Source organism: Branchiostoma belcheri, unplaced genomic scaffold (genome assembly GCF_001625305.1).
Source record: "Branchiostoma belcheri isolate BF01 breed outbred unplaced genomic scaffold, Haploidv18h27 scaffold111, whole genome shotgun sequence".
Lineage (NCBI taxonomy): Eukaryota > Metazoa > Chordata > Leptocardii > Amphioxiformes > Branchiostomatidae > Branchiostoma > Branchiostoma belcheri.
The window spans coordinates 684,140-698,848 of NW_017802503.1; the positions used below are offsets into that span (position 1 = coordinate 684,140).

General features: G+C 43.5%; 1 protein-coding gene across 1 annotated transcript; it reads left to right on the forward strand.

Moving 5' to 3' along the window:
• Positions 1-292: 292 nt before the first annotated feature.
• Positions 293-2,407, forward strand: LOC109487519 (tetratricopeptide repeat protein 28-like). Its single transcript, XM_019791532.1, has 2 exons — positions 293-652; positions 1,176-2,407. The coding sequence occupies exons 1-2, from the start codon at positions 376-378 to the stop codon at positions 2,405-2,407; spliced, it is 1,509 nt and encodes a 502-aa protein (XP_019647091.1). The 5' UTR covers positions 293-375.
• Positions 2,408-14,709: the final 12,302 nt, after the last annotated feature.

Here is a 14,709-nt window from a genome sequence, read left to right on the forward strand (position 1 = left end):
GCCAGTCCAAGTTCCACTCTTTTGAGGGGTCAAAAAACACTGTACTTTATCCACAACCCTTGGACATGCAGATATTTCAGATGTTATGTAAAATAGTGAAAACTTTATGAAAATTCACAATTAAATGATAATGTTATGGATAGGTAGCCATACATGTAGATTTTGCTATCAGGAAGTGGTCACAGAAAAAAAATATTTGAATTTTTCCCCTGCAACGTTTAGTGTTCTGTGGAATGTTTGACAAAATATTTGTTTACTGTGCCAGATGTCAGAGTAACATTACTAACATTTCCGGGCATAAGGTACATTTGACCACCACAGGGGTACCCATGTTACACTTATAAAGCAGACACTACAGTAGACTGCACCTGAGCCATGGCTCTGTCTAAATCAGCCCGACTGTACCTCAAGATTTCTGACAGTCTGTCAGAAGAAGATGTCAGAAATCTGCGAGCCTTGGTCGTTCATGACAGGATTCTTGGCAAGTCTAGAGTCGAGCGCGCGACGCCTCTAGAAATCTTCAACATGTTGGACGACAACATGGCCATTGGAGAGGGAAATTTGGGCTTCCTCGAGCAACTTCTCAGGAGTTTGGGGAAGGGAAAGCTTGCAGACGAAGTTAGGCACCTTGAACAAGAACAGAAAAAAGAAGGTACATGTAATTATTATGTCTGAATGTTTTTTTAATGTCACATTGTCTTCGCAAAAGGAAAACATATTGGTTTTGCTCTGTTTCTTCCTCTTCTTCCTCTTTTTCAAAGAAATAAGGTCAATGACCTGAACCAGACTGTCTGTCAACATGGTAACTAGTGTTGGGTTACAATGTACATCATGTTGCAATTTTACAGCAGGAGGGATTTAGACTCCTGACTGACCATATATATGAATGTGTTTGAGTAAGAATTAACAGAGCAGATTATGCCAAGGTAAACATGCATTTGCTTTGGAAATGTTACCTTTCTAGTTTAAAATGTATTTTTCTGATGGTGGGGTTGGTGGCAATAACTTGATGGTCCCGATAAAATTACTTTTCATATCATCATTGAAGATTGACATACAAATGTATGCTTTTGAATGAAATTATATTTTCAAAATATCTTGAAATGCAAACATTCAACATTACAGGAAGGTAACTTTAATTGTCTTTGCACAATGTCATGTCTATATTGAAACAGGTACCAGCCAGTCCAATGGAGCCGAAACAAAGAAAAGTGTTCAATCAACAGACGATCAGGACACCCAAATCAGCTTAAATCGCCTCCATGTTGAGCTGAACACCCTTGCAGTAAAGCCAGACAAAGACCACCAGGACTGGGACAGAATGCTGGACCTGTACTGTCAGATAGGAGATCTCTACAGGACAAAACTGCACCTGCTCCAGTCAGCTCTAAAGTACTACCAGAAGATGCTAGAATGCTCTCAGGCCCTGTCGAAAGACACAAAAGAAGCAGAGGCGTACAACAGAATTGGTCTGACATATGAGATCTTGGGTCTACATAAGGAAGCATCCACAAACCACGAGAGAGCATTGGGTATCTTGAAGGCAAAGGGAAGGGAGACTGAAGTCTGTGCAGCTTACAAAACCCTGGCATCCTCTCTAGCATTGTCAGGTCAAGTGTCAGATGCAAAAACTCATTATGAATCAGCCTTGGCTGCTGCCATGGAAGCAAGGAACAAGACTGAACAGTTGGACATCAATAGTAAGCTGGGTGATTTACACAGGGAACAGCTAGATGAACCACGTGAATCACACTGGTACTACACAGAGATGCTGGCACTGGCTAAAGACTTGGGGAGGGAGGACCTGGAGGGGCATGCCTACAACCGACTGGGCCTGGCCTGTGGGGACATGCAGGATAACAAGTCAGCTCTGAAGTGGCATCGGAAGGACCTGACGATGAGCCTGGATGCTGGGGACAAGACAGCGCAGATAGCAGCACACACGAACGTGGGCAACGCATACAGGCTACTCGGCAAACACGACAAGGCGACATCCCACTTCAACTCGGCCTTACAGCTGGCACAGCAGACAGGGGACCTACATGGACAGATGGATGTTTACATGAAGATGGGTGAGATGCACAGGGAGCAACTCCACTTCCCACACACGGCACTACAGCACTATGAACAGTATCTTTCTCTAGCCAGGCAGTTAATGGACAGGCAACAGGAGGGACTAGCTTACAACAGGCTGGGACTGACCCACCACGAGATGGGGGAGTACGAGGAGGCTCTGAAGTGGTACGAGAGAGCCCTGAAGATGCAGGAAGACGATGGGGACAAGGCAGCACAGATCGTACAGCACACGAACATGGGAGACACGTGTAGGTTACTGGGTCAACTGGACCGGGCCAGATCTCACTACCAGTCAGCTATGGCCGTTGCCATGGAGACAGACAACAAATAGGAACTGAAGAACATTGCCAAGGAGTTGGCTAGTCTGGATTAAACCATTCTTTTAGCCACATACATGGCTGACTGTAGAATTCATCATTAAAGGAAGTGTTAAGCAATATATAATTTGTTCTTTGCTTCAATGTAATGCAAATTTACATGTATAATATAAATACAAATTAATGTGTCTGCTTACAACAGTATTACTTTTTTTTCAGTAACAGACTTGACCCCCCCCCTCCTATGATCGTTTTCCAATTCAACTGCAAAAATAAATTTTTGTATGCAACAAATTGTGGCGACCAGGCAGAGTTTGTGATGAGCACAAGGCTTCTGGCAGTTATATTATATGACCAATTAAATTATCCTGCTTTCCATAATACAAACTGCAAAAGGAATAGTCTCTAACGTCAGTACAGTTGTCAGTGACAGTTGCCACCATAAAATACAGTAATGCAAATATGAGCACCTCAATACAAAAATAGTTCAAAAGGATTTGGCAGAAAAAAAGACATTTTCCCATCATTTGTCTCCGACATCGGCGCCCGTTTTTATCAGCGCGTTAGTAACTAACAGATATGGTCAGGCCCTTAGTATTCCCACGGACCTTACTTGGCTACGATTGTGATTTCAAGGCGGCAAAACTGGAAATGTTCTGAATAAGGTAATCTGTATAATATTGACACATACTGCCCACATTCATTTGAATCTATCAGTATTTCATACTTAAAGCATTTAAAACTGCAGTAACAAACCCCAAGATAAAGTCTTTTATTTTCTGGGTGGTACCCTAAAAATCAATCCAAGTTCTTCCAGTGACTGTTTTTCGTCAGAATTTTGGGCATTTTCGCTCCATAGATATCGATATGCATTGAGACAGTATTGTTTCAACTGTATTTAGATAAGTGACTAGAATTTGGACTTTGGTTTCCAAGTCCTAAAAACTGCACTGGCTGCGAATTACAGACAAGCCCTCCCCGCGTGGGACCCAGTAATGATCGCCTTGGCGGTGGTTGTAGCTGTGCGATGTTGGAATAGCAAATTGATTTGGACCGACGGTCACCAACCCTACTCTACAAGCAGAGGTTTGGGTTTGCCTTATTATTTTTGGCGTGTTTATTATTTGGCTTTTTATCGGGCTTTCTTTTTAGCACTGGTATTTTCTACGCCAACCCATATCATCATCAGTGCAAAAAAGCCCAATAAAAAAGCCTAAAAACACGCCAAAAAAGCCATATCCTAAACCTCTGCTTGGAGAGTAGCCAACTACACGTTGGCGGTTGTACCTGTGCGATGTTAGAATAGCAAATTGATTTCGACCAACGGTCACCAACCCCGGGCCGTGCGCGGTTGGCATGATATACCGATGATGCTATCTACCAGGCTTCGGGAGTGGCTGGAAAAATAGTAGAAATTACCAATTTCTACGCTTTCCAGCCGCCTCCTAGCCTGGGTACCATCTTGGTTAGTTTACGTGTGCTCGCGCAATCGCTAGCCGCCTCCTGAAGCCTGGTAGAGGCTACGGTCACCAACCCCGGGCCGCGCGCGGTTTGAATGCTATGCCGATGATGCTATCGTCTATCGAGGGTGAAATTCTACCGTTATCCGATCTCTGTAAACTCCCCTGGCATATTATCTCAGTCTCTATTTGGCCAATTTCTACTCTTTGCAGCCACCTCCCGAAGCCTGGTAGAGGCTACGGTCACCAACCCCGGGCCGCGCGCGGTTTGAATGCTATGCCGATGATGCTATCGTCTATCGAGGGTGAAATTCTGGCGTTATCCGATCTCTGTAAACGAGATAAGGGGTCGGTACACTTGGACATGCCCGGCATAACTACTGCCTGCGCGATATGTGCTAGCCTGGTATCCAGTCTTAACGTGGTTCGGGCATAGTAGTCGGGCAGGCTATCTCTCTATTTGGCCGGTTTCTACTCTTTCCACCCACCGCCCCCCGAAGCCTGGTAGAGGCTAGGAGTGTTACGCTGATGGCATGCCAGTGGAGTTGATTTGCCCCACCACGATCTCCCATCGTGAAATGTCCACCGGGAAACCTAGCTGAAGTGGACGGGAAAGAGCCCCTGCAGCCCCGAGGAAAACCCGCCCCTACCACGATAAGACTGGGTACCAGACTACTGCCTGAGCGATATGTGCGTGCCGTGCATGCCTGTGGGCGGCCTCCCGGGAAGATACATGTCTGATCTGTCTGACTAAAAATCATGCTGGAGGAAGATGATAGATTAGCAAACTGTCCCGAATACTGGTTGTCGATTCCGCATCTTTCACTGTGCACAGTACGGCGCTTGCCATACAGATTTTCGTATTTCATTTCATACGTATAGATGATTATTCACCCTGGTGTTATCTATTACTATTATATTATACATCATGTAACACACATATGTACATACATACGTACATACATACATACATACATACATACATACATACAAACGTGACGTTACATACGTACATAGATATATGTATACATACGTACACACCCTCACAAACATGACACACACGCACATACACACACGCGCGCGCGCACACACACACACACACACACACACACACACACACACAGAGAGAGAGAGAGAGAGAGAGAGAAATGCAGATACTAACCAAAAAGGTAAATTACATTACATTTGGCGATTACATAAGGCGAAAGTAATAAGGGTCAATAATGTTTGGTCTATAGTTGTACATGTACTTATATGTACATTTGTCGCTGTGAGTCCGGACATAACCGGGACAACCTGTTTAATTCGGCTGGCGAGGTTAGCTGGGTCATGTTTGTCCAGACATTTGTGGATACACGTTACATCACGACACACAGACACACACACACACATAGACATACGTACACACACACAGCACACGCACACACACGCACACACACACGACGTACGCACATACACACACACACACATACACATCACACGCACACACACACACACATACACATCACACGCACACACACACACGACGTACGCACATACACACACACGCACATCACACACACACACACGCACACACACACACGACGTACGCACATACACACACACACACACACACACACACACACACACACACACACACACACACACACACACACACACAACACACACACACACACAGCTTTAGTCTATAACACTGAAAATGTACTTATATGTACATTTGGCGCTGTACGTCCGGACATAACTAGGACAACCTGTTTAATACGGACCGTGGGGTTAGCTGGGTCATGTTTGTCCAGACATTTGTAGATACCTGTTTAATTCGGCTGGCGAGCTTAGCTGGGTCATGTTTGTCCAGACATTTGTAGATACCTGTTTAATTCGGCTGGCGAGCTTAGCTGGGTCATGTTTGTCCAGACATGTGCAGGCAGCACGCCAGCTGCCGAGGCCGCGATTAGCGCGGGTCAATATCGCACAACCCGGGGAAAGGCCTCGACCTCAGCCGTCAGTCAATCATGACTACAAGTAAATTTCGCACGTCTGGGAGTACTGTAATACGTTACAGATACGTAATACAAGAGGTAACAGAACTATATTATAGCACAGAGGGTGCATTGATATAGCCTGGTTACCAGACCTATTATAGCTCCCGCCCGGCGGCCTGCACAGGAGGCTACAGCGCACGGTTGTTCTTCGTTCAGTATGTCCGGGGAATGAACAAAGTTCAACATAATGGTAACATTTAAGTTGGACTGGTGGGGTAGTTGATAGCAGCAGTCACGCGGAATAGACTTTGTAATTTGTCAAAGTTCAACATAATGGTATTAAAAAAAGTTGGACTGGTGGGGTAGTTGCTGTCAATCACAGGTTGACGCGCACCTGTTGAAGTTTGGTACGGACAGGTACGGATAGGTTGAAGACAGGTAAGGGCCATCTCATGTCTTCCCTTCCGTCACTCGATGGCCAGTGTACAACAGGGATTTAATTTGAAGGGGTGAGTGACCTCGGACAAGAACAAGTTGGACATCTGCAAAAAAAAAAAAGGAGGTCAGCAGTTCCAGCCTGGTCAGGCGTGGGCGTGGAGTCTTCCTGCGCAGAAACGAGAGATGGACATATTTTCAGTCAGTCCTGGTAAGCCTGGTAACTCTAGGTTGATGATAGCCTCTACCAGGCTTCATCAGGAGAGAGTGCATTTTGCCGCACCCAAACTGTACTCTCTAGTGGTAGTGGACCAACTCCGCTGGCATGTTATCTCTCTATTTGGCCGATTTCTACTCTTTCCAATCGTCTCCCGAAGCCTGGTAGAGGCTAGGTTGATGAGGACGATTTTGAAAAAGGCCAAGGACAGAGTAGGGCATGGTGGTGGACAGTGAGTAGAGCCAGGCTTCAGTTACGTTCCGCAGAAACTGGTCATCAATAAGACCAAACGTTAACTTGGCAACCCTCCTGGACACACGATCATCCTTCACCCTGTAAAGCTGTTTTCACTTCCCGGCTCGTGACAGACTGGCGAGTTCCCCCGCACGCCGTGGGAAGTTGGACGGTAGACCGTCTCAGGGCACGGTTCCAGCCAGCCGCGCCCATCTCTGCCGTCTATATAGACCTTTCCACGAATCCCAATGTATAGTGCTGTGTACCTACAAGGAAACCAGACGCGTGCAGCGCATAAGCGTTGCCGTGGTAATGATGCTGTTTACTCCCTGGGCTACCCATAGTCCCCTGCGTCTCCCAGCATGCAAAGGTATGCCTTCAAGTACCAGAGTTATCAACCAAGGATCGAGGTGTTCAAATTTCATTCTTTCCAAGAACTATCGCAGAGTGGAACTGCTTACCAAGTACAGTAGGGACATTATCATTAGATAGCTTAAAACAATGTTTAGGGTTAGATGTTCAAAGGTTAGGTGTAACAAGTCGTTCTGTGTAATATAGCCAGATGCCGCCGCGCCGCGTGCCTGCGAAGCTGGTGTGTTGCGCTGAAGGGCGGTTATACCGGCTATACAGATACAGAAGCTTGTGTGTTGTGCTGAAGGGCGGTTATACCGGCTATACAGATACAGAAGCTGGTGTGTTGCGCTGAAGGGCGGTTATACCGGCTATACAGATACGAGTACACTAGATTGTGACTGATGAAATTATTTACGGAGGCCATACAACCTGTTCATTTGAACCTCGTGCGAGTTAATCCCCGTGATAATCTGTTTATAGATGGCTGCTGGAACAGACTGATATATTATGTGAATGAAGTTGAGCAGACCTTTCGCGACATTGTACAGCAGGCCTTATATATTACTAACCGGGTCACCTACTTTCCATCCATCCGGCACCGCCTTACATCTTGATTATGTAATACTCAAAGTAAAGAAAAAGTCTTTCGCTAGTTAATACAATAATTGAAAACGTGACATCAGATAATTTGTACAGCGTCATAGTTTCCTTACAATTTCCCAGAGGGCATGTTGATGTTGATCTTATATTATTAGTAGAGTCGAGGAGCTGGCCTGTGCAGGCCCTGGAAACAGCCTCTACCAGGCACCGCGGATCGCTGTAAAAAAAATAGTATAAATTTGCCAAAATATGGGTCTGGCATCCAGGCCAACTATACCAGGGGAATTTGCCAACTTCCCTGAAGTCCTGATATAGTACCCCCTTTATTTTGGCCAATTTCTACTATTTTTCCAGCGATCCGCGGTGCCTGGTAGAGGCTACGACATCCAGGCTGAAACCAGGTCAGTCGTGAGACGTGAGGTAAGCATAATTCAGCGCCTTCCCAAACCTGGTTCTGATCGCTCACAAGTCGGCCTGCCTGGCGCGGGAACATGGCCAGGGAGGTCAAGTTTCCAAACATCCGCGCGCTAACCTGGAAATTAGGCCGCAAACTGGGCCACAGGACCACTCACGGTAAGGATTGAAATACATCACTGCATCAACGTAAAAGACAAAACGTTGAATCAGAGCCTTTTCTTGTCTCCTCTATTCATAGTTATCTGCCATACACGTTCCGGCATGGCAACAGACATCTTTTCCCATTTTCGGCATGTTGACCACTGTCAGAGGACAACAAACCTTGTTCCTTTTTCCCCAAATCAGGCAAACATTAATGCGCGTTCTGATGTCAATGCATAGAAATTGCTTACTGTGGCCGGAAACTGGGCCACGCCGCCACTCACGGTAACATGTACTGATGCAGAGCACTTAATACCCAGCTCCCCTGATGGGCCGCATCATTAGTCTCATTAGGCTGGCAGTAAAGACGATTGGGAGGATTATAAATCAGGAGTTTGAAACTTTGATCAAAGTGGAGTCATACTAGCCTCTACCAGGCTTCGGGAGGGGGCTGCAAAGAGTAGAAATCGGCCAAATAGAGAGATAACATGCCGGGGGAGTTGGTCCGCTCTAGCTCTAGAGTACAGTTTGCCGCAAACTGTACTGTAGCGGACCAACTCCCCCGGCATGTTATCTCTCTATTTGGCCGATTTCTACTCTTGCCAGCCGCTTCCCGAAGCCTGGTAGAGGCTAGTATCATTCGTCTTTCACTGTCTCGGAAAAAGAAGTCGAACCCAAATAGTTAGTATTTAGTGTTTAGTAGTTAGAGTAGTCACATGATCTCACATCCATCCATCGTTATCCATTGTCCATACTTTATTTTTAAGTTGCATGTATACATGTGCAATTGTGCATATATATTTGCAATTAGCCTATGGGCAAGAACTTGCAATACATTTTCTATGAAATAATGCACACAGTTTCTGAGGGGAGTACATGAAATGTTAATGGTTAACACAATAGTATAAGAGTTAGGTTTTTTCCAAGTTTACTATTTGCCTACCATGCCCCCTCTGCCTTATGATAAGAGCCTTTTTGTGACGGAAAATGTCGTTGATCATTGTACTGTCGGTTCTGCCACGACTTCGCCTTTTCGGATGCTACAACATTTTTCAAATCTGTTGTTGGTCCCTGTGTGTGTGGGCGATAACAACATACCGACCACAGGACGTGTTTTCTAACGCACTGACAGACGGATATGCCAGCCGCGCGGTTTGTGGAAAAGTGACGACAACCACACAACTATGATATCAGCCAAGTGTATGAAAGCGCTCATAGATCCTCTCACAGTCACTTGGCGCCAGTCCCAAACACTTCCCGCAATAACCTGAGCTTTAAAATCCTTTGTAGACCGAGATATATTACTCTCCACCAGGCAATAAGTGGATTATAGCTAGTATACAGTATATCTATCATATGCGCTTCCCAAGACTTTATATATGTGCAATTTTCATAGCCACTGTTACTTTGGTAACGTTATATAAGGTTGAATTATTACCATTACTAACCATAAAGATCGTAGTGACTGATAACATGAACGCAGGGAATGAATATTATACAAAAAGGCTAGAAGCTGCATGTGAATTGATTTGCCTTTCTCGCTCCTTGCTGGCCCATCTTTTTGGCGAAAACTAAAATGATGAGCGAAGTGTCTGCTTGCCGAATGCCGAACATCTTTTACTCTAGCTCTCCAAGCAGAGGTTTGGGTTTTGGCTTATTTTGGCGTGTTTTTTATTGGGGTTTCTTCTATGCACTGGAATTTTTTTCACCAACCCAACCTCTGCCGGCACTCACCCCGGGGCGGGGCAAACCTATTCAACAAATGTGACTGTGAAAAAAAATCCACTGCAAAAAAAGAAACCTCGTTAAAAAAAGCCTAAAACACGCCAAAAATAAGCCTTACCCTAAACCTCTGCTTGATACCTCGATACCTGCTTGGATGTGTTCCGAATGTATTCCTCTTTAATTTGCGAACACAAAATGTCCGCCGTGTCAGATGTAACAGATTTGTCAACACGTCCGAGGTTCACACTTCCGTCTACATCCAGGCAATGCCAGACCAGCTCCACATAAATTTTCATTACCCGTGACCGAACCGGGCTAGTAACTGACGGGACCCTGGCTTGACGAAACACAGGTGCCCGGGTATGATACATGTAACTTGTTATATCGGCTGTATAAAGGCGCAGTTACAAATTTGTGAGATTAACCTGATATAGTTTTTTTATTTCTACTCTCCAAGCAGAGGTTTGAGCTTATTTTGGCGTTTTTAGGCTTTTTATCGGGGTTTCTTTTCTGCACTGAAATTTTTTTTTGTTGACGAAACACAGGAGCCCGGGTATGATACATGTAACTTGTTATGTCGGCTATATAAAGGCGCAGTTACAAATCTGTAGGATTAACCTGATACAGTTTCATGTCTACTCTCCAAGCAGAGGTTTGGATTTTGGCTTATTTTTTGCTCCAAAGAGATGTTGGAATGTTAATAAAACAGTAACATTTCCTGGCTTTCCTCTCTTCTCATGAAACACATTAATGAGACTAGAAAGGCCGACATTTGCTTGGGAGCAAATACAGCATATTTCAGTCCATCTCCCTCCCACGCAAAAGTGGACTATTCCAAACTTACCCCAGTGCAAAACTGGCAAAGGTTCTCAAATTAATGAATTAAATAGTAGCTATATGAGAACAAAGATGCAACAACAAGTACTTTGAATCTCGAAAGCTTTACTAATCTTATTACAGGTATGCAAAAACTAACAATGATGAGATTTGATACATTTTGAAGGTCTTAGGTACATAAAATTGAATGTGTGGGTCATTACGCACCACAGGTGCAATGTGACCTCAGGTAACCCGCAATGGAACACGTGTTCCATGGATGGAACCGGCCATTCTTTAGATAGAACATGGAACGGGTACAGCACTTTTGGCCCTTTTTTTGCTGAAAATAGCCATTTAAGTCCCCCAAATGAGTCAGTTGGAAGTGGTGTATGCCAAATACATGACTGCTATTCTGTAGACACATGTTCAAGGTACCCTTATACCGAATTTCATATCATTTGGTTGTTGAACCAGGGCTCAGGATCCAAAAATCCATTTTTTGGCGAAAATGCCCCAAAAAACCTTCATAAAAATTTTTCAAAGGCATGTATCAAAAAAATGAAAAAAAACGCCTGGGGGTATTGGCCCACTCTACCTCCATGCCAAATTTCAAGTCATTTGGCTGAATGATGGCGGAGTTGAATCCCTTTGACTGTGTGGCAGGAGGAGAAGAAGGAGAAGAAACATCAGAGAACACAATATATTTCATCCATACCATGGTATGGACTGAAATATAATAACGACCCATTGATGTGTTTCATGTAAATTAAATGATAACGAACGTAAATCACTGTTCAGTTCAAGCTCGACAAAAAATGTAAAACATTATCAAAGGAAGACACTTTTAAATATATTATATCATGTACAAATATAGACGTCATCAATGAAGTATGTAAGTATATGTCAAAATGTTTCAAAAAGAGAGAAGAAGCCATTAGAACTTAGATCAATATCACTTATATATATATTTCTTTTTTATTTTTATTTTTAGCATTGTATACCTTAGACCTGATGTTAGCCTTTCTTTATTACTATTGTTGTAGTACTCTCTAGTACATTGTACTTTGTACATCTGTGCATTTATCCCCCCGGGGAATGAACATGCAATTAAGTTTCATGTGTCTCATTAATTCACTAAAAGAAGAATCGTCTATGTAGGAAGATTATTTGGACTGAAAGGAGTTATCACCAGTTTTTCCAGTTATCACGGGTTCCGAATTGAATTTTTCTATCACGACTAAATAAATGTGATAAATAGTCAAGTCTATAACAGAAGCTCGGCAGCAGTCATAAAACGTTACAAACTCCCATCGCGCATCTGCTTGGAGAACAAGATTGATGTAGTTAACACGTGGAGGTCGTAAATGAAATGCTGCAGGGCTTTCATCTGTAACTGTCGCCCAATTCTCTCCTCGTTTACGCGTCTTAATTCTAGCAAAAATGGCACGAAAGCATGTTGGACCGGTGCCACATCCTCTATTAACCGGCATAGTCGGCAGCGCCGGAAGTCTTTAGAGCCGGTATATACCATTTATATCCGCTATGAAGACAGTGTGAGAGGATTTCAAACCACGAAGTTGCCATTCCGATGGTTTGAAAACAATATGCCGGTACTGAGGTATTCTTGACTTTGACCGCTCCATGACCCCCGCGAGCGCAAAAGCGATACATTTAACGCAAAGTAAATAAACAGTGTGCGCTGCGATGTAAAATATGGAAGAAATGTCGGACTTAACTTGTTGTGATTCTGGTGAAGACGTGCAACAAGTATTATGAGCCATCTTTTTGTCGATATTCTATGATAAAGGCATCATCTTATCAGAACTGGACAGGTGATATTGATGAATTAATATTTCTGTCAGAAAGTGAATGTTTTCTTTAAAATGTTGAGACATGTCCGTAGCAAGGATTTTGCTTTGAAAATTGAACCTTTTGAAATGGCATTTCCTGCATTTTTGAGATGATTTTAATTGAAAAATCAGAGATAACTTTTTATTCAATGACAAAGTGAGCAGTTTTTTTTAGGATTATCACCCCACTGGTGATACAAATCAGTCCACCTTTTAAAGAAAATTTTGGACCTTTTGATAAAAAGTGGACCTTTGAACCTTTTTTTTCCGGGCCCCCCTGGCTACGAACATGTGAGAAAACTTCATGTTGTACACTTTATCTGGGGGATATTTTGGACACGGGAACGAAAGTATTACACCAATGTTGAGTATTTTTCCACTCACCGACGTACTGGAATGTCAACATTAGGCCACAGCAAGTAAATTTTATGGATGACATCCTCCGCAGACTCCAAATCTAATGCGAGCGGGCGAAAAAAAACAAGGTTCCTGCATTTTAAAATTTGTACTCAATCATTGTACAAATGGATTTAATACAGTGGGAACATCACATATACACAGCCAGCACCACATATCACTGCATCAAAGTAAAAAACAAAACATGAAATCAGAGCTTTTTCTTGTCTCCTCTCTTCATAGTTATCTGCCATCCACCTTCACGGCATGGCAACAGACATCTTTAGCATATTGACCACTGTCAGAAGGCAACAAAAATTTTTTTTTTCCCCAAAATCAGAAGAAAATTAATGCGCGCGCTGATGTCATCCATAAAAATCACTTGCTGTGGCCTTAGTTCTAAACGTTTCTACCCGAACTGGCTACGGGCATGTGAGAAAACTGTCTCTTCATGTTGTACACTTTATCTGGGGGATATTTTGGACACGGAAACGAAAGTATTACACCAATGTTGAGTATTTTTCCACTCACCGACTTACTGGAATATCTAGCCTCTACCAGGCACCGCGGATCGCTGGAAAAATAGTAGAAATTGGCCGAAATAAAGGACCCGTGGGTCGCAAATTGGAGCTTCTATGGCCCGGGATCTTCTCTGGTATACTATCCCTTTATTTAGGCCAATTTCTACTATTTTTCCAGCGATCCGCGGAGCCTGGTAGAGGCTAGCTAAGCGTCCCTGTTCTATCATAAGTTGTGCTTTGTCTCATTTGTGTAATCTAATGGTCCAGTGAGATTTATCTCTGGTAAACCGTAAAGTTACATAAACCTACAGTAAGGTGGTGTAAAATTCTATGAGTTATCATCAAGGTCACAGTCAGCACTAGACTCAATTCCAGAAAGCTCAGCCTGTGCTGTAAACAGGATTATGCTGCAAATAGAACTGAGATTGCCTGTTCTTCAAGTTGTGCACTTCTGTTAAGTTTTTAGAAGACACACATTCCTTTTTCTTGTTGAACTTCAGTGCTTTATTTCTTTGTAGAATGTTTTCAATTCAACTACAACGTATTATGTACACTGAAATTGGTCAACTGTACAATTTTGTATGACCGTCTTGTAGCAACAAGTACATTGTAGGTCAGTCCCTTGGGCACACTCTGAGACAAACCAATATTTGTTGCCCCATTGACAAAGTTGTGCTGCTAAAACCGGTGACAATCATTCATGCCTTGTCACACAATCGCTTGGACCAATCCCCCGTGATATCCCACATTCACGCTGCGCCAATAAGTCTAAATTGATTGATATCCATCCTCCCCATAATCCTGTGATTATTGCACAAATGGGAAATCTTTTACCTACCCAATGTCACACAGGGCACTGGGGATATAGGGATGTTTATATACCCAGAGGACAACCAATCATGTTGCGGGATTCTAGATTGTGACGCAATAACCTGGCTATTAACTTCATCACCCGGTAATCTACAGCAGGCAGTTATTGAAGAATTAATAATATGCATTTTCCATTATCCATGCGGGATTAAGGGTCTGACCCATTTTATATTAGCAGTAAAGTGTACTGGCTATTTTCCGGTCCATGATTGTATAGATTACATTTCTGTAGTTACCGTGCAAATAGGCTGAATATATGCCGCACACCGATGACCTGGATGTTGTCTCTAACTCT

Coding starts and splice junctions, on each gene's coding strand:
- LOC109487519 (XM_019791532.1), top strand. CDS start 376: ATGGCTCTGTCTAAATCAGCCCGACTGTACCTCAAGATTTCTGACAGT. Junction 653..1,175: donor ACAAGAACAGAAAAAAGAAG/GTACATGTAATT, acceptor ATATTGAAACAG/GTACCAGCCAGTCCAATGGA.